The 21,502-nt window shown below is 35.8% G+C and overlaps 1 protein-coding gene across 2 annotated transcripts in view; it reads right to left on the bottom strand.

Annotated features, from left to right (window-relative positions):
* LOC110105727 overlaps positions 1 to 21,502 on the bottom strand; it is a 24,436-nt gene extending 2,934 nt beyond the window's left edge. Inside the window, exons 1-14 of one of the 2 annotated variants that reach the window (XM_020835332.2) lie at positions 21,341 to 21,502; positions 21,091 to 21,192; positions 20,919 to 20,993; positions 20,515 to 20,600; positions 19,630 to 19,727; positions 19,432 to 19,483; positions 17,853 to 17,945; positions 11,571 to 11,681; positions 10,746 to 11,055; positions 9,458 to 9,834; positions 8,218 to 8,327; positions 6,800 to 6,858; positions 6,450 to 6,637; positions 477 to 835 (exon numbers count right to left, since the gene is read on the bottom strand). In XM_020835332.2, coding sequence (XP_020690991.2) covers positions 647 to 835; positions 6,450 to 6,637; positions 6,800 to 6,858; positions 8,218 to 8,327; positions 9,458 to 9,834; positions 10,746 to 11,055; positions 11,571 to 11,681; positions 17,853 to 17,945; positions 19,432 to 19,483; positions 19,630 to 19,727; positions 20,515 to 20,600; positions 20,919 to 20,993; positions 21,091 to 21,192; positions 21,341 to 21,428 — 1,938 coding nt within the window. In that variant the 5' untranslated portion in view covers positions 21,429 to 21,502 and the 3' untranslated portion in view covers positions 477 to 646. Of the gene's footprint in view, positions 1 to 476; positions 836 to 6,449; positions 6,638 to 6,799; positions 6,859 to 8,217; positions 8,328 to 9,457; positions 9,835 to 10,745; positions 11,056 to 11,570; positions 11,682 to 17,852; positions 17,946 to 19,431; positions 19,484 to 19,629; positions 19,728 to 20,514; positions 20,601 to 20,918; positions 20,994 to 21,090; positions 21,193 to 21,340 lie in introns of those variants that run through there. The other variant, XM_028699562.1, reaches the window with a different exon arrangement.

Genomic DNA, 21,502 nt, shown 5'->3' with positions numbered 1-21,502 from the left:
TTCTACCTTTTTTTTCCCATAACAAATACCAAGAGTAATAATCTATTTTGAGAAAGCCATTACAAACACCCTTACTAAGAAGAATCCGAATAGCAAACTAAATGAACTTTAAGAACAATCAACCCTTTGCTATGCACCATCCACAAGATTAATGGTTCATAAACACAATAAAATCCTCAAAAACATAGATGCGCAGAATAAAAACAAAGAAAAGACGATTCAAAGGCATTAAGATTTCGTTTGGGACAACTTTCATATTGCTTTCAAAACAACTTTCTAATAGAAAATTTTTAAATTCAAGAAATTTTTGTACTGTAATACTGTTTAAGAAAGCAAGAAGAAAGCCGTCCCAAACGAAGTCCGTGGCTACGTTTGGGACGGCTTTCTTGTTGCTTCTTAAAGCAACTTTGAAATATAAAAATTAAATAAAGCAATAAGAAAGCAATCCCAAACGAAGCTTGAATCTACTTCGAAAAAGCCATTCTAATGAGTTTTGTTTTATTATAATCCAACTAATACAGCATAAAGAGATTTTTGCGTTTCTATCATAATATATCACAGCTATACTGGCCTCTACTGCATGCCTCTTATATCAGGGCACAAAATATATTAAGATCAAAAAAATTTATATACTAAATTTTGATTTCTAGAGTGACTCTGCAAACTGATGAGCAGCCAGCTCAAGTTCCTGTCTCATTACACAGTTCATAAGCCAGTCACTACTAAAAGTTAGGACCCCCATTTTTGCTGCAAGAAGAGCCTGCTCCATGTCTTCTTCACAAGTAAGAAATATGGTCTTTGATGGCTCGATCATACATTGCAGATCACGGATCACCTGCAAGTGTACATTTGCCACAAATTATTTAAGAGAGAGGATTGTATTTATCGTCGAATAATGCTTGTGCAGTTCTCCCATATGCATGCATGATGCCCACTAAGAGCATCTCCAATCGAACGTCAAACATGCATATGGCATCGTTCGGTCACTCCAGCCGAACGCCAAATCTTCCGCTATTGTGCACCTACACGATTTTTCTGTCTCAACCGGATTTGCCGAATAAATGCGCGAAAGAGGAGAAAAACCGTTACCTTCGCAGAAACACGCAGAATGGAATTCGATTGGAAATGAGTCACGACATTTTTTTAGTTTCACTACATTTTGGAGTGAAAAATGGGATTTTCGGTTGGAGATGCTCTAAGGTTGCACTCTTTGGAGTGAGGAAACACAAATGGTGCTTGATGCCCATCCTTGTAATGAAGCAAGTAGAGCAGACCTTTGTTGTAAAAGTTACTAAAAGATTTGTGTAAGCAAAGCATAATGTGAGTCATTTCAAATGTGGCACACAATATTAAATAATTATAAATAAAAATATGTATTAATATGTGATATTATTAACTAAAAGATATACCATAAGGATAATAAAAACAACCAAGGTTGTGCTTGTTCATTACCTCATACTGAGCCTTTAGAGGATATATGGAAGAAGATCGATGACTTTGATCATTCACAGTCAACTTCAATTTTAGATCGATTTTATTGGCATAGAAAAATGTTGGTTGACCGAGATATTTATGATGGATTATTTATCCGATCACATTGCATGCATTGCTTTGATTCAGATTTGTCAGTTGGTCACGACCTTGTAAAATAGATCATTACACTTAGATTGCAGCGCAATGACATTGCTTCTTTAGATCGTATCACCGAGGGACTGAGTTACGGGGATCAGGGCATTTTACAACCAGCAGCTGACTTTGCAGAGCATGCGGGTGATGTTCGTTTGCTTATCAAGTACTACATCAAGAAGTTGACGAGCATCGTCATGATCTAGTGTTTGGTAGTTTTATTCAAGCTCTCAGTGGTTATATCAGATGGGCATGTTACACACTCAGGATGCATCAGCAAGTATTGAAGCAGGCAAGGGTATACGAAGCCATTTACATATCTTAGTTTGATTACAGTCGTCTTTCTTCTTTCTAGCTTTAGAGCATCATCCATCATTCAAACATTGCCACGAATACCTGTTGGGTTGGACCCAACGAGATGACGATCACACTTTGAGATTTGCAAATTATTTCTAGTTTACAAGTTCTAGGCACTCCATATGAGGAATATCTCCCTTCAAATTATGACTTGTCATGATCCAGTGTTTGGAAGTCCCATTCAAGCTCTGAGTGGTTTTGTCAGATGGCCCTGTTATACACTCAGGATGCATCAGCATGTATTGAAACAGACAGGGATATACGAAGCCATTTATATCTCTTTGTTTGGTTATAGCCGTCTTTCTTCTTCCTGGCTTCAGAACATTATCAAGCATTAGGACATTGCCGCGAATACCTACGATCACACTCTGGGATTTGAATATTGTTTCTGGTATGCAAGTTCTAGGCATTCTGATGAGGACATCGTTCAGAGATTCAAACACGTGTACCGGCGACAGAATCGTTGATCGATGGCTATGATTCAACGTCTCTACTTTTGATGCATTTCTTTATGTTTTATTTAGTTTTGTTGTTTTCCGAATTTACCCCTATGGGGAAGTGTTTTGTTATTGTAGCCCGGAGGGCAATTGTGTACTTTTCTTTTTGTCATGTTTGAGACCTATATATAGTGGTCTTATGTGTTGTAAAAGGATGATGAATGATTAAATGAAATTTTGTTGTCTTCTTCTTCTTCTTCTTCTTCTTGTAAGTGCACTAGAGGGAAGAGAGCCCAACGTGTGGGCAAGCGCAACACCCACTAGTCACCGGAAGAGTCCGTGACTCATGGTCTTTTTATACGTTCTCTATTCTATCTTCATTATCACCCACCGCTTCTCTTCATTTTTTCCACCATCCCGCAACTAAAATACCTCCTGTTGATCCAATCCAATTCCCCTCCCAAAACCCCATCTGTCGGCCTAATCCTTGGCCACCCAACCCGATGCCAAGCTCACCCTCTCCCTCCTTGGCCGTCGGCCCCTTCATTATCCCAAGTCATTATGATGATTCCAATCATCATAATGACCCCCTAAATTGGCTTAAGCAATAAAGGAAAGAGTTATAAAATTTTGAAATTCAAATTTGAATTTCACAAACTTTCCATATTTACAAAATTTCAAATAAGGAAAGTTTTCAAATTTGAATCCAATCTAAATTTAATTTAGAGAGGATTTATTATTCTCCCTCCTAATTTGTCATAGCTTGTTTGGAAAGCACTCAACTCCTCCCCAATCCCCTCCCTCCTCTCTCTTGATGTCGCTGGCCCATTAATGGGTTTTCCCCCTTTGCTTCCTAATGAGGCCCTCATCTCTCTTTAATTTGAATTCAAATTTCAAATTAAATCCCTCCAATTATACTTAAAATTTGAAATTAATTTCAGATTTGGGTTAAACTTTCCCTCTCCTTTTCAAACCTAACCTAGAGCTCCCTCATCAAGCCGCCCCTCCCCCCCCCCAATTGGTCGTCCCTCTCCTCTTGCCTCCTTGCCCTTGGAAACCCGAGATCTCTCATGTTCGTGGAAGCCAAGAGATTAAAACAAGCTCCTCCCTCCCTCTTGCCATTGGTGTATGGCTGATCCTGAGGTTGACCACGGTCTTTCTTACAATGCCCAAGGAGAAATTGATATTCTACTTTCCCCTTTTTACGAACCGAATTGGGAATACGACGAATCGGTGAAAAGCTACATCAATCGCATCCTTCATTTCCTCGCCGAGACGATTGAACTCCAACAACCCCGAGTACCTTGGCTCCTCATCGAACGATCAACGACTTCTTCTCCTCCAGCTACTTGTCCGGCAAACAAGACCTTACGGGCCATTTGTCTTGTGGTGGCGTCATTGAGATTGCTTCTACCATTCCTCCGCTAAACCCAACCCCAAGAGCGAGTGAGAAGGAACTCATGGTTATTGTTTCTTGATGTTACGCCATGGATTCTTGTTTATTTGCTATTAGTGTTATTATCTTATTTTCGTTGTTATTTTGATTGTCTTGCTAACCTCATTGTAACCGCTTGACATCACTTAATCTTCTAACGAAATTTCTAAGAATTTGACTTGAGTGAAACATAAGTTTTAGCTAGCAAAGTTCGTGCTCAATTTTATTGTTAAAATCCAAAGGGACTCTTGTTGCATGTATGTTTCACATCACAATCCATATGCGGAATATCTCCCTTTAGATTATTACTTATTTAGTAGCTGACTAGCAAGGCAACAGAGGAAAGGGGAGTTTGTAATTGGACTTCACCAGAGTTTGAGATACTAATACAACCTTTATCAGCAGAGGAGAGGTCGTACTCGCAGAGGGACTATCTCATTAGATGTTTCGGTTACGAGCTTATTACATTCGTCAGCACTTGTTGCAGAGTTTGCATGAATTCAGAATCCTCTCAGCAAGAGATCACATGATAGAGAGCCGTGTTCAAATGATATGTTTGAGCCAAGATCAGTAGATGAATTACAATCCATCTTTGCTAGGGGATTTTCATATGATATGCTTTTTGTGTCGTTCATTGCTACATGGCTCTGTTATTTTGTTTTCCCTAGAAAGAGCAGAGTTTTTTGACCCAACATTCTTTTGATAGCTAGTTTGACAACGAGTGGGAGGATAGTTTCACTAGCCCCTGCAGTTCTTGAGCAGATTTACCACAGCTTGGGGCAGATTTGTGCTGCATACAGTCATACACCACACAAGTAGAGATTCCCTAGCCCTATATCCATGGGTGGATCTATATCCACGTTTTTTCTCATCTAACTAAGTAGACTAGGGACCTTAATGGCCCGAGAAAACAAAACCAATGAGATATTGATCAGGTTCATCATCACTCTACCCAACATTCATTTTAAGTGTGTTGTGATAAATTTTCAATTTTCAATATCTAGTTCATGTACTAAAATACATTGGATACTATGTATTTGTTCAACAGCTAGCCTTAATAAAAAATTCTATCCCATTATTAGGAGGGGTAATTAACTATAAAGACTTGCGCCTATAGGAAACCACAACTCATATAATAAAATTCTCATAAAATGAGGGCAAAATCTCTGAATAGTGTCTTATCTAAAATTCAATTTCTTCTAAAAATTTATCCCGAAACCTAAACTAGTTAAAACTCTCCTCATCGATTAAAAAAAAAGACGTGAAGAGGTCTGGGCACAAATTTTCGGAGCACACAATATCATATGGATATCAAAGAATTAATTCAATACTATATCAAAAAGATTCCATACGAAATGAATTTAGTTTTACATAAATTAAAGAAAAAAAGAGAATAATATGCAAACCAAAAGAAATTTTATACAAATAGCAATAAGACAAATTATGTTGTATAAGTTTGAGTCCAACAATAAAGTCATTGCAATTAAGGCTAGATTGTTTCATTGTAAGGGTTCAAAAGTGATTCAATTCATTATCATAAATGAATTCAAGTGTTTAATTGGTTGAAGTGGATAGAACAAAGTTCTCATTCATAGAAGTCACTTTTAAAAGGTTGAAAAGTTCAAATCTTGAGGGTTAGGAAAAGTCACCTTCACTAGTGTTTTTTTACTTTTAATAACAATATAATAATAATAAATTAATGAAGTGATTGGTAACAATATTATTTTCCTCATAATAATAATAAAGTAATAAAAATTAATGCAAGAATGGTAAAAATGAAAATCACAACGCAAACAAATTCATGACTTACGTACTGCCAGACAAGTAGGTATCATTGCAAATCATATCAATGTGACACAAATTTGGAACTATGATCTATACAATTCCAGATACCTTCAGGTGAAACAAGCTAGCCCTTAAGGCAAGTGATATAGAAATGAGAATATTAAGATAGATTATTGGTAAATCAACAAAACTAGTGTGGAATGAATATATTGAAGATTTAGAAAGTAATGCCAATTGAAGAATGAAGATGAAGTTATCAAAAATAGAATCTGTTGGCACAAGCACGAACAAAAAATACACCAATAAAAAAAAAGGGATAAAAGTAATGTGAAAGGAATGTGAGGGAAAAAAGATAGACCAACGATAACTTGGCAAATAATCATGCACAAAGATTTATATAAACTAGGATTAGCATCACCTACACATTAAGAATGAATGGAGAAGAAATATAAATAATTCTAACCACGTTTATAATTAACTAATTAAGAAAAAGATAATGATAATGAAATGAAAAAATGTTGATCAAATACATATTTTGTAAATACTGGCTCTAAAAGATAACATTTAAATATTGTGGATAGGGTGCTTCAGTAGGATGTTCAGTGAACCAAAAAAAAATTCAAAAATGGCCAATAATTAGTCAATATACCTCCCAACATAAAAGAGATGTGTTTTGGCCAATAAATTTTGTCAAAAATCAACCTCCTAAAATCTAATTTTTTCATCCAACAACATAAAAATACAGTTGATCTAATGATATGAGTAACAATATAAACAGTTTGATGCAAGCGGGTCATAGTGACACTTACACTGCCACCAGCAGATGATATGATGGATGAAAGGTCATTGACGGATGGTTGGATATGCTTAGAAAGGCAGACTTGATATCCTCTGAGTAATGAATGAGGATTTGCTCTTGCTCTAATAACCGCATCACTTAGCTTACATTTATACTTAACATGATAGTCCTCATCTTCTAATATATGCTGAGATTCATCTGAGAAAGGTTTTAAAATAATTCAGTTTGAAGTTTTGTTTTAAAAAGGACTTAAATATTTGGATCTACTGCTAAGCAGCACAATTATATTCCCTATGAAAAGAGAGGACACATGGAAAACTCAAACAATCAATGCATCAAGATATATTTGCATAATCTCACCTAAGAACTTGCCTTCTCGGAAGCTAGATTTCAACCAATTGGCAGAAACTATCCAAGTCCTGCACATGGTAAGAACTTTATGTTGATCAAGAACAAGAAACAAGGAGCTTGCAAATGTTATAACAGAGACATCCTCAATTGTGAAAACTAAGGCTTAGTTTGGGAGAACCTTCTTATTACTTCTTAGAACAACTTTTTAGCATAAAAATTTTAATTTTTGTACTAAAAAGTAATTTTAAGAAGCACGAAGAAAACTGTTCCAAACGAAACCCAAGAAGCAACTCAAGAAACTTGCAAAACTTGTACCATACAATGCAGTCAATGGTACTATTATAATGCAAATCATGAAAAGCGAGAAACACATATTCCTACAAGATCATGAGAAGCTTTGGTACTATTATAATGCAAATGCCCAATTACTACAGTCAAAAAGCCCAATGTGGCCAAAACTTACGTCCCATACGAAGTTAGCCACTTGATGAGAAATCTCCTCAACGATACCCGTTAGTATAGGGAAACAAAAGGTGAAATGTATGCTCATGGAAAATCATATCACTTGGTTTGGTTTGCTTTAAGAAACCAATAATAAATAAATCTAAAACTGCATAATAATCATCCTTGAATCAGAAGACCTCTGCAAGAGTTAACATTATTTAGTTGACAGAAGCCATTTTTTATATAAGTTTCTCAGTAGGTATTGCTTGAAATACATCTCAGTATAAAAATACCCCTCACAACCATTAAATACAAAAAAAAAATCTAAGTTATGCTGTTATTAAATAGAAAGATGGTTTATAGAAAATCCATCTGCGTCAACAAAATCATTATCCATTGGAATGATCAGACAAAAACGATTAAAGCATACAAAATTATTTAAAGATCACAGAATAGAAAAGAAGAGAAAAAAAAAAAACCTCAAACAAATTCTTAGCCACTACATAACACCATGAGCCATTCACCTTCCAAAACATGCATGACAACGACATATCATCTAGGCTCCACATTTGCCATTGCTAGAGTACAAAGCAATCAATGCCATGTGAAAAATGAAGTGTTCATAATGATTATTTTATTAGGTAGCATGAAATTGTGTAAAAAAACATACGCAATAAGAGGATTATTAGAGATTGTAATATACATGACCAGGATCATCAAAGCTAGAATTGTATTTTCTTTACAGTTATCTAACCTATTGCACATTCATCATACAAACACATAAAAAAATGTTTTGCAGCTTTATTTAATCAATGCCTAGAGCGGGTTAAAATTGTAATCTGATTCAAAGATTACACATCCATAGAGCTGCATAGAGAGAAAAAAAAAATATTCACCATATCTCAGTGGTAAAAATTGGATGAAAACAAGTAAGAAATTAAGCAAAAATGGCAACTTAATACACACACAGATATGATACGAACCCTGAGCATAACGATAAACAGAAATTCAATGTCCTTCTTGCTTTCCCCGTTATTACATGCGTGCTAGAGTTTCCACTTGATGTTACAGAGCCGCCAAGCTCCTCTACAATCTGCAAGGAAAACCTGAAGCTTAGCTCCGAGGGAAATGAAATTAAATGCTAGAATGAGGATAACTCACACAACCTGGGTAGAAAAATGCAATAGAACGGCAAGGCATACACGTTGGAGCATAATAGAGGGAAAAAGTCAGTTTCTTACCAAGTTTTTATGTATTCTTAAACTAAAATTCAGTCATTCATCATCCCCATCATTAGCCTTATCCCAGGTCACAACTTTTTTGGACTAGCTTTATAAATCCTCGTTATGCATTCATTTTTCCTGAGAACTACAAGTTTATTTGGTGCACTTTTATTTTGTAAAATCTTAAAACCTTTCATCAATATTGTAAATTGAATGGTTTTACAGCTTTAGGCCTCATTTGTTTCGGCAATTTTTTCCTTTTAGAAACAAAGAAATTATTTTTTGGTCGTTGTTTGGATGGGACGCTTTTATAAAAATGCTTTTTAGAAAATTTCATTTTTCTACTGTTTTGAGAAGCTTTTTGATATTTGCTTCTCCATTGAAAAACTCCATTCCCTTAACCATTGTTTTTAAAACTGTCTTTTACGAAAAAAGAGGAAGAACCAAATGAAGCCTTAATTATCATAGGAAATGGAGACTTTGGACACTAAAATTTGTAGCTCATGGAGTAAACCATAATAGCAAGTAGTTTCAATTTAACATATTTATATCGCAGTGGAAATGCATAATGTCCATTGATGAAATTTACATTCTTATCAGGCAGCCATCCCCAATAAATATGGAACCCAGCAGTCTAGCGAACAGGTATTCTAAACAATAATGAGGAATTTGCCATTCTTACTGGCTTAATAACCCCAAGTAAACAGTTTGTAGGCAAATCCAATTTAACTAGAAGTTAGGCAACTCCCGATTATTGGTCTGATAGTGCTACATGCTAGTCCCAGATACAAAAACGTTAGCTAGGCAATTATAGGATTTGATGAATCCATGTAATTCTTTTAGAAAAGAGGGTTTGTTGTGCTAAGAAATTTCATATAAACCTCAATACACAATCATCACCAATTGAGAGCACAACGTATTGGGATGAGCAACAAAAAGAAAGATCAGAAAATAATTAATAACCAGCACTGCATTAACAAGTGATATTGACAGTCCATACCTTTGTAAGCTTTGATTTCTTATCATCATCAGCAATATTCATGAACATGATTCTTGGGCAGTTTCCTTTAATATCACGCCCAGTACTTTCCTGTGCTAACCTTTCCCCTTGAGAATGAGTTGTCAAATTAGAATGGGTGATCAAATTAGGAATTTCTTTGGACAACTGAGGACATCCCAAAGCTGCCAAAGATTGCTCACTGAAACAATCATAATTTCCTTCATCATTAAGAGAGTCACAATTTTGATCGGAAAACGAAGAATCATCAGGCACATGACTTCCTTTAACTCTCTTAGACTTCAAAGAGGAAACAGAAGCTTCCCATACTAGCCTCTTTCCTCTTAGCCGAGAAGAGAAGAATCTTTCATCAGCAACATCTATAGAAATTATATTGCCGTCAAATTCAGTATTAAGAATGGAATCCTTGCAACATCATAATGCAAAGGACCTTCAATAAGTATGTTACACAGAATGAAAGTGCCAACATGACAGCAAAAACCTTGGAACAACCAAAGCAGTAAATGATAGTGGTATGACATATGGTTTTGCGACTCACTTTTAAATGATAAGATAGTATAGCACGGTTTTGTCTCTCAGAATGAATATGATATTTGTTCTCCGCAGCATATATCCACATGTAACTTGGCTCAAGAACATCAAAACTAATAACTCTAGATACAATGTGAAACAATAATTTGTTTCTCTACCAAGCTTTAAGTGCTTGACCATTTCCATCATCACTGTTAAACTTTATATGACACTGTTGCCTCAATTATAATTTGAAGGTCAGACTATGGAAATAACCGTTCAACAATGCAAGGATAAGGCAGCATACATCAATCCTCAGATTCTGCATTGCTTGAAAACTCCTGTGCTAGGTTTGCCTTTCTTTTATCATCAACTTTATCCCAAAAACATCAATATAACAGAAATATTTTGAAATGGGAGCTACAAGAGGACTTTTCAGCACACAATATGTGGAAATTTACCAACATCCTGCCATAAATAAGTTTTAAGTAAAGTTTATCTGTTAACAGATGGCCATGTATCCACTCTATTTTATGGAAATGAAAAAAGCTATAGACAAAAAATTGGATGGAAGTACTCAGTCCAAAATAGCAATGCAAAAGATGTAATATGAGAAGCTTATGGATCTGTTATCAAATCAAACTACGCTTTTAGTTACAAAGAAGTCAACGACAAGTTTCTTCATTTCTTGACTGATTCCAGAAGTTCATGCAAAAAAAAAAAAAAAAAAAAAGCTAGGCAAAAGTTAAGATGAAAATACCTTTTGCATTTATCATATCTTTCAAAGAAAAATCTTCCTGATCAGTTTCCTTGACAGATGAAGTGTTTGAATTAGAAATTGCGCCAAGTCTAGAAGGTTCACTAAATCTGCATCTTATCATGTTGGATTTGGAAGATAAATTTTTTTCAACATGTTGAGAGGACTCCATGAAAGTAACAATATCCTTCTTAAGATGTGCAACCATAAGTGTAGCATCTCCAGGAAAGCACAATGCCCTCCTAATATCAGCTCTTACTGGCAGTTTGCGAGCTTTTCCTTTGCCATCTACCACTCCTACCGTTATGAAACCCTGCATGGCACCAACAATGCATCTTCAAATAGTTAAAATAAGCATGCAAGACAAAAATACAAGTTTTAGCCAATCAACGGATAAGGCAATGGGGTTATTACAGCATAAGATATAAGAACAGTAGAGTTCTAACACTTACCTAACATCAATTTTAAGTTAGTCAGGTGTCTACAAAAGGTTTGACATCAATATAATTTCTATTTGAGGAGTGCTATGTAATGGATTAAATCCAAGTAAGTCTAAACTGAAGGTATGCCACAGGAGAAAATAATGACAATGGTAATAGCTAAGTTTCCAAATATTTGTAGAATATGAAATATAATTAGTATGAAAAAGGAGGCAAGCAAACTAGATTAAAAAAAGTACCAAACAAAGATTTAGAAACAAGGGAAGTCTTTAAAAGTAATTCATCTTTCTCTAAATGTAGTTCAGATCAGGAGCTTGTGTCTTATCAAAAAGTATTTTGCTATACCGAAAATCATGTCATCTTCTGGATACGTGTTATTTATTGATACCTGTTTATGCCAAAATTGCTCAGATTCCATATCAGCCCAACAAAATAATGTTGAAACCCCAACTCTTCTAAGTCTTTCTTTCAACTCTTCATACATCATGCAACCGATGCCCTGAAAAGCAGATATATATTATCTCATTAGAAGGAAATACGACCATGAAAAAACTAAGAAGCTTCTAAATACTAAAATTCGATGATAGCATAAAATAATGAGAGCAATCTGTATGTAGCTTACCACAGTACATTTTACCTAAACTAATGTGCTTGTTTAGACCTTATTTTTCTCATATCTGCATGCATATTTCAGCATCATCCATGCATGTGTCTCCATTTCATATGCGAACCAATTCGCCAAAAGTATGGTCAAGTTGGAACTCAAAAGTCTAGGCTGATAGATCTCTAAGCGAGAACTATTCTTTTCTATACACATGAAGACTCTAAAAAAATCATACAAAATTGTGCTAGGTGAGATGATACAAAATACAGAAATGGAAATTTGTTATGAACAAAGATATCTATGTGCTCCGAAAATTCGGCCCCGGCCTCCGCCCGACTGTTGCTTTCTTCACCGGGGGGGGTTAGTTTTAACGGATTTAGTTTTGGGGTAAATTTTGGGAAGGCAAAATTTGATTTCGCCCTAGAGATTTCGCCCTCATTTTGCGCGGACTTTATGATCTGAGTTATGGTTTCCTTAGGCACAAGCCCCAATAATTAATTACCCCTCTCGATAACGAGAAAGAACTTTCGATTAAGGCTAGTCGTCAATCAGATACGTTGTATCCATAGATATGTAATATCAGACATATAGTAGCAGCATGGGCAATGGATATTTGGCAAGAAGCATGGGCAATATCAGACATATCGGCAGTCATGGGTTGCTTCGTCTAAGGGGATCTTGTAGATCTGGGATGAATGTTTGTCTAACGAGACAAATTTGAATCCACCTTAGCTAACAGAGGGCTTTGTGCCCTACCGATCATATACTATTGATTCATATCTCAAGTATTTGATACCACTAAGGAACATGGTGGCTTTGGTCATAACTGGTATTTCATGGTGCCATTTGGCGGCAAAACCACTCGGTTTAGAGGGCCCCGGGTCATAACGGTTTATCATGCGGTGTCATTTGACGGCAAAATCGCTGGTTAGAGGACACGTATCACATCCTTATTGGCGGGAGATTATTTAAGAATTAATCTTAGTAATATTTTCAACTAGGCATTAGCTCTATGTAAACTGAAGTAATTTTCTAATTTGTCCACCTCGACAAACTGTTGCGGAGGGTGGATGGATTTTACTTTAAGTTATTAGATGGATTATTTTTCAATTTTAAATATCTTTAGATTTTTTAGATTTTGGAATTTCGGATTATCGGATATTTGGAGTAGCATTTTGAATTATTTGAAATGAACCATTTTGATTGAGATTTTATGTTCAACATGACCATCATCAGGGTGTGTGGGGTTATTCGTGTATCATTGACTGAGCCGTGTAGACACTATCAACTTGTTGATAAGGGATCGAGTTTCATAGGCTTTATGTCTTTGTTTGTGAATTTTCTTTATTGAGGGCCTTGAAGGCCTAATATAAATGTATAAAGACAAATATACCGGTCGCCGCAACTATATATTTGTTTAATGGTTCAAACCCTGTCGACTCCTATTGATCCGCATAGAATGATTGGGTTCAAACTTGAATTCACTTATTGACCCGCACAACATCCCTAAACGTCACGTGTGTACCAACAACACGCTCGTCGGGGCCCATGCGAGTGTTTGGGGGGCCTTTTATAATTATTTATTGAATCTTGTCGACTTTTTACTTGCTTAGGAGCATCGGGTTCAAATTTATTGACCCGCGCAGCATCTCTAAACGTTATGTGTATACAAATAACACGCTCGTCGGGGCACATGCAAATGTTTAATTGCATTTATCCCTTGTGTACGTATGTGTATACAAATTATGGTGCATGTACGGGGGCATTTTTGTAATATTTTAGTTGTGCAGGTAACTGTCGTTCGAATGCACACAACATTCCATTTGAGAACTTATATACACCTTTTGTCCGCTAATACGAACATTGCGGATCCGGTGGCGTACTATGGGTCTTTTACAGGTTTGATGTAATCATTTGGCATTTTATTCGTAGATGGCACTTCTTGTGCATAGGAGGTTTCCTACAATAGTTCATAGGAACTCGTATTTGATATATTCACTTTGTATTTTGCTTGTGAACAACACATCGGGCGTATAATGTGTCTTCTACGATAATTCATAGGTGCTTACATATGTTGCATATCTTCCATCTTTACTTGCAGTGAGTCAATGTATTCTCCAACCATTAATTGATTATTGACTGCAAACATATTGTAGCATTTGTTATATGCTGTTGATTATCGTCATTACACGTGTGTTTGTTTGCTGCACATCAATCCTCCTATTTTCGTAGGGGACCGATACATTTGCTTGCATACTATTATTGGTCCTTAATATAGTTGCATTTGTCATTGTCTCATCCTTACATGTTGACTGTAAGACCATTTATGCGGCCATCGCATACTAACCACCGTGGCTTGTCAGGGTTTGGTGTATTTGTCTGTACCTCTTTCAAATTCTTCTTGCAACTGCTGCTTGCATCTTCAAAACAGTACGAACTTCTATCAATATTTGTGATATTTGCAAGTGGATGTATTGGGGATTACTATGTCTTCTTACATGATTGCTATGAAGAATACAATTAATTCCAATTTCTTTGCTTGTGGGATTGGATATATCTGCTTATGCTTTGATGTTGACCACGGAATAGTGTTATATCCACTACATACTGGTCTTATGTTTCATCATTCCTTCTTTATGACTTGTGAAAACTTTACACATTAATTGTCATAGTTAATATGCAATTCATTTAAGAGGTTTTGTACGTCTATTTGCGGCCAAGTCATACATCCTCTTTTATTGTATTGCTTGTAAGGTTGAATATGGTTGATTGTATGAGTGTTATAATATTCATTGCATACTCTTTACCATCAGTCCATCACTACAACCTTCTTTGCTACGTGTAGGTTAGGTGTTGCATATATGACGAATCTCTTTTATAGTAATTCGGAGGTGCTTATATGCATCTTAGACCACTTATTGTCATATTAATTGACATAATCACCATGTTCATCAAGATCTTACATTGTTGCTTATGAACAAATTCCACTTGTAAAACTCCTAACCTTCAAGGAGGATTTAACATATGCATGATGAGATAATTAAGTCCATTGTTGTCTGTGTGAGTTCAAGATCTAGATTGAGTTTGAGTAGAAGTTCAGGTCTCCTGAAGCCTTTGGAGATTCAAACCTCTTGTGGTTCAGTTGAGCTCAAGTTCTTTATTGTTCATATCAAGTCTAAATTCAATTTGAGTCTAATATGCAAGTTCACTTGCAAGTCCAGTCCCTATGCACTATGTCACATCTAAGTCCACAAGTTCTTGTTGTCCACATCTTGTTCCAGTTTAAGTTCAGTTTAAGTCCAATTCATTGTCATTTGTTGCAAGTCAAAACTCATGTTTGATTTCATCTAGATTTGAGTTCATTTAAGTTTGGCTTAGGGTCAAATTTATGTTCAGTTCATTGTCCAAATCAAGTCCTTTATTTGTCCAAATTTTGTTCAAGTCCCCTGTCTTCAGTCGAAATTTCGGCAGCCTCTCGACATCTCCCCTGTTTAGAAAAAAATCTGAGAGACTAGCCTTCCCCTCATCGCTACTTGAGCACTTCGGGTAGATGTCTAATGCACCGCGCCGCAAATTCTTCAATCCCCACCCGCTACATGAGCGTTTAAGGGTCTTAGACACTTATTAAAAAGAGCACAAGGATTTCCCCACGTATGGGTACTTAATTTTGTCTCACTCACGCTACATGAGCGGTCCGAGGATTACCCACCTCATCGCAAGTGCCGTGCCGGCTTCCCTCCCTACTACGCTACGTGAGCGCGTAGGGGATTTGCCGGCTCGTCGCAAACCTTGAAAGCAGGATTTAAGTTTAGGGATTATACCTTTGCGTAGGTGGATTGGCGATGGAGGCACGTGGCACGTGGATCAAGGCAAGAGGAGGGCATTTGCACGTTTCTTTTTCTTATTATTATTATTATTAACATTAATTAATTATAATCATCTCTAATTAATTATAATTATTTATATTTAATTAACATAATTAATTATAGTTTTAATTAATCATAGCTAATTAATAGTAATTAACTTAAATTAATTACAACTAATTACTAATAATTAATTGCAATTTAAATTTTAATTATATTTAATTAAAATTAAATTTAATATAATTAATTTTAATTAATTATAATAATTTAATTAAAATTAATTGTAAGTAATAACAATAATTAATTAAAGTGATTATAATTAAAAACTAATTAAAATTAATTTGATTTAAATAAAATAAACCCTTGATCCCTCTGTTAGCATATCCAAGGGATTAGGCCGAAGAAGCGCTTGAAAGGGAGCAGGTTATCTTCACGGCTAGTGAGCTCCCGCTGTTGCTTCCAATCAAATGTCGTAACTGTCAATCCCACTGAAGGGGAAAGTCGTCGAAGGTGCGAAGTCGAACAGCCATGAAGGAGACGGAGAAGTGACGCGTGCCTCTTACAGCGAGCGAGCTCCCTTAGTTGCTTCCGATCAAAATGTTGTACTTCCGATTCGACGAGAAGGGAAAGCCGTCGAGAGAGCGAAGTTGGACAACCACGAAGAAGGCGGAGAGGCACGCCAAAGGGGGAAGTCGCCTTCACAGTGAGCGGGCTCCTGTTCTAGCTTCCGAACAAAATGTCGTAACTTCCGATTCGAAGGAAGGGAAAGTCATCGTCGGTGCGAAGTCGAACAACCCTGAAGGAGCCGAGGAAGCGACGCGTGCATCCTCACAGCTAGCGAGCTTCAATCTTTGCTTCCGATCGAAAGGTAGTAACTTCCGATCCTACAGAAAGGGGAGTCGCAGAAGGAGCGAAGTCGGTTTATCGCTAACCACCTGAAGCCCTCCCTCTCTCGTGTATTTAACGACGCGAGGTCGTGCAACGGGCGTGGGGGATGCAACGTTGACGTGCGTAGGTCGTGGACGTAGGGCTTGAGCTACGTGGGAGGATTGGCCGGCAGGTATGGGATTTTTTTTATTTTTTTTTTACGAGGGTCAACAAATGGAACTTTTATTTGGTCCCATTACCTAATAGCTCTATATTCGGACGTCAGTAAATTAGTGCCACGTGTTCTTATTATTTACCGCAAGGCCCGACAACCCAACCTTGAACGGAGCCGGGATTGCTATATATGCATATTGCTAGGTATTACTCGGCATTGCTAGGTATTGGTAGATTTTGTTCGGCAATAACGAGAAATATCGCTCTGTCAAGATCAATACCGAGCAATACCGAGAAATACCAAGCAATACTAAGAAAAAATTCGATATTGCTCGGTATTTCTCAGTATTGCTCGGTATTGGTCTTCACAGAATGATATTTCTCGTTATTGCCAAGCAATACCGAGTAATACCGAGCAATACCTAGAGCAATACACGAACATAGCAATCCCGGGTTAGGTAGTCGGGCCGCGCTGTAAATAGTAAGAGCACATGACGACATATTATTGGTGTCTGAACGTAGAGCTACGTCAGATCACCTGACCTAATAATTGTTCCAACAATAATAATTGTTCCAACAAATGCCCCGCCATAAATGTGCTTATTTTCTTTTTTACTTCTCATTCAAGAATATGGAAAAAGTGCAATACCAGCCAAAAATGCTGCCATGGTAATCTTATTTCTTTCTTCTTTTCCCTCCAAAAACAATTTTTTCTCTTCCTAAAATGCACTTCTCACCTCTTCTCCCTTTCCACCACCTTCATGAAGGCAATAGTCCCCCAAAAAATGGAAGGGCTGCTCCTTGTGACCATAGAGACACGTGACCCACCTTTGTTCAATGTCATGCTCTTGCAATGTGATCACAAACTGGATGAATTGACGATTGCACCTATGGCTGATAAGGTAGATATTGCCTGGTGTGATTAAAACTGCACTTCCAAGCTTGCTTTTATGGATTGATTTTTTCTTATAAATCAATTTCCCAGACATAATTTATCTTTAAACACTTGGAGAATAGAGATACCATTTTACATCAAGTGAAACAAAATTATGAAATTCGTGAGAAGGGATATCACAAAAAACAATGATGAGGAAAATTACAAAGAAGAAAAAAAAAAAGGTTTTTGGATGTCATGCTAACAATTTATGCATCATATTCATACCTTCCTTTGAAATTTTGACGCAACTGCAGCAAGGGGAATCTCCGCAAACTGTGTATCAACTGGAATTATTTGAAATGTGACTGCAGCGATCACCTGTATGGTACAGAAAAGTTCGTTTGTAGGAACTAAAACATCCACAATTGCTTTCTATGCGTTAAATAAATTTACCAAGAGTTCAGTAATAAATTTTTGTAGCAGTTCTTCTTTTGATTTAGTTCAGTTTTAATTTTCACCCCAGAAAAAAAATTCCAAGGAAATGACATCCGGTTTAATACTTGTGCTGAATTTTTTTAGCAAGGAATCATTCTACCAAGATGTTTAACCAAATGACACGGTATCCCAACTGCAACACTACAATAATTCTAATAAGATGATTTGAATTGGCACTAACATCAAATCAATTGATTGTAATCATTACATTATCCTATTTAGGGGAGGACCATTATAAAATATAGATCTTTCCTTATTTGTTGATGTTGATTTGAAGTGCTTCAAATGGTATATTTTCATTTTGTGAGTTAATTATTGTATATAGATATAGAGAATTCGAGATATGAGAGAGAGTGTAGAAAATTTTCTTAAAAAACAAAAAACCTTCAGATAAATGATTTGGCATGAAAAAAGAATTACTAGTAAGGATTGCAAGGGTCTCTCACAAACCTTATGTTTTCAATGAGCCATCTAGTCTCTCACTTCATCAATTATAAATTTAAAAAAAAATCTAAAACTTTTGAGAGGGCTTCTACTTCCCTTTTATCTCATTATATATTATTATATAAATATATAGTATACAAACATATAGATACATTAAAAAAAAAAATGAAACTTTGAGAGGGATTCATTTGAACATAAAAACTTCTTTATTTTACATTTTAATAAATATCAATTCCCCTTTAAATTTTACATGCTATAATGCCTTGCACTAATATCAAATCAATTGATGTCATATCTTACATTGCTATAGGAGAGAAGCCCATTATAAAAGAGGCTCTCTTGTTGTTTGTAGAATTGAAATTTCTCAAATAGAATTTTCTCACATTTTAAGATAATTATTATACATAGATATATTGAGGAATTGATAGTATTGGGTACAAAAAAACAGATGAGAGTAATTTTTTCTTAAAATATAAAAGTTCTTTTAATAGATTATTTGAAAGGAGAAAGAAAGAATGGTAAGGGTTGTAGGAGTCACTCTAATGACCTTTTATGATTTCAATGAGTCATCTAATTTCTAGCCTCATTAACAAACTTCTAAGAAAAAAATCTTGAAAATTTTAAGATGGCTTCATTTCAAAATAAAATCATCTCCATTCATGTTCAAACACCCACTCCTTGAAACATTATCAGCAATCTTCTGCCACAAAGTACTATACTTCGGAAAACATGTGGAAGTTTTGGACAATTTAACACCAATTATGGTTGTTTATATGCCAATTGGCAAGTTTCAATGTAGGAACATCCATGGCAGAAACTTCAGTTTCAAAAATATTATATCTATTATCTACATAAACAATAACTACGCGAATAGAAATAAAACCAAAGAACGATGTGGCCAAATTTAAAAACAACAAAATCTTACCTTAATGGATACCTCAAGCGAGTTTGAACAAAACATTAGTGTACTATATTTCCTGGGAAGACATAAGAAGAACAGAAAGCACTTAGACAGCTCAAGTTGCCTTTAAATTGGCATCATATGCATAGTGTTCTTCAATAACAGATGCAGTATATAAACAAATTTATGAGCTGGAATATGCCAATAATAATAATAACCTACCCACTGGACAAACATCTTTCAAGAAATTGAGATGCTTTCCCTGTATTTGCAGCATAACTCATGGTAGGAAGCTCTTCCATATAAATTTTTAATGCTTCCTACACATTCATGTATAAATACATCTCAGTAAAGTTCAATACTGGAAAAGTCTAATTAAAAATAATATCACAATAATATAGCCTTAAATTTTCCATTACAAAAGAATGGGGTGAATTCTGCAAATCCAGAGTGAATGAGACTTTAATACTTTAATGAGTCATATTGATGCATAGCACTTGAACTTTCCTGAATCTTATTATATCTACCTCCAAAGAGGCTCATTCTGGTTCTAGTACACAATTTTTATATAGAATAGAGAAAGGACATGAGCATAATAGTAAACAAGTCGAAAAAGGCGGCGGGTGAGTTTTAGTCTTCTCATAAGAAAACAAGATAAAGAGGGTGTTGTTTAACAATATAGAACTAAAACTTGGGCAAAGTCAAATATGGTAAAGCAATACTGTATTTTCTCTACATTTAGGCATATGAGGAAAGATGATAACATATAATAACAGAAGCATGATCAAAATTACAGTTTTTATATTTCAAACGCAACCCTGCGATTAAGTTCACATGAACAAGATTTTTGAAGAAACCATCAACAGAAAAGCTGGTTCATTCATCATCCTCTGCACATCCTATTCAAAGTGCCATTGCACACAAATTACTCAGAGGCGCAAATTAATAAGATGGTATAAGGTGTCAATCATAAAATTATAAATTAATGCATCTATTCTAGATAAAAGGAGCATAACGATGTCATTTTTCATCCAAAAAGTTCATCTGGAGTAGGGATTTACTAAATTGCAACAGGAAGAATACTCATTATGATATAGAAGTAATCACCTGGAGTAGGGATTTACTACGACTGTCAACATCTTTTGGGTTCAGAAGCATAAAGGTGTGATCTGCCCAAGTGCGCGTCCTCATACCTTCATTAAGAAAAAGGAATAATAAGGAAAAAAAACAATGAAATCGCTGAAAACTAGGACAGTGGAACATACTTCTACAAACAAAAACAAATTTTTTCTAGCTAACAATAACGGCACATTTGTTGCTAAAAAATTCTTTCTTTGTACTCAGTTTCCGAGTCTTGACCTTTTGGTAGAAAGAATAAAAGGAAGCGAATCTGTAGTAAGCTAAATGCAACATCACAATTCTCTGGGCTAGAAAGAAATGGGCGAGCAACTGAACTATAATAGAAAGTTCACATAGTTGACATGAGTGTAAGATAAAGGCGCGGCTTCTACCGTTGTCTTGCAAACAATCTTTTGATTGCCTCCTACTGTAATATCTCCTGGACGTTTCCTTTTCTGAATCACATTCTGCTCGCACAAAAAAAATATAGGACGCTTAGAGAAGTTTTAAATTGGGGAGGAGTACTTCTAACGAAATAGAAAAAAAAAGGAACAAAGAAATTGCCTGAGATTCTGATCCTTGCATCGTTTTTTGCAGACAATACGATGCCTTTTCCAGTTGATTCACAAACGACGCTTCCCCCTTCGATCTCGACCTTACAGTTCCCTGATTTGTCATCGAAGAAAACATGAGAAACAAAGTAACCGCCGATCGAAAATCAAGAGAATGAGTGAAATCTTTGAGCCATTTCTCAGTAGATAGTAGAATCGATCCGGAATTCCCCCTATATTACGAACTAGGGTTTTGGAATTACCGATGGAAATTGGGGAGGAAGTCGAGCGCTTTCTTCCCGCCATTTTCGTCGCTTGGCTTCGGCTTTTGGAATTGCGGGAACAAAGCATTCAACTTTTAAAGCTTTATTTATAAATTCTTATCTAATTCAAAATTTATCTGACTCAAATTTATTTGACCTAAA

Source organism: Dendrobium catenatum, unplaced genomic scaffold, assembly GCF_001605985.2.
Source record: "Dendrobium catenatum unplaced genomic scaffold, ASM160598v2 fragScaff_scaffold_133, whole genome shotgun sequence".
Classification (NCBI taxonomy): domain Eukaryota; kingdom Viridiplantae; phylum Streptophyta; class Magnoliopsida; order Asparagales; family Orchidaceae; genus Dendrobium; species Dendrobium catenatum.
This window is presented reverse-complemented; position numbering and strand designations above follow the sequence as displayed.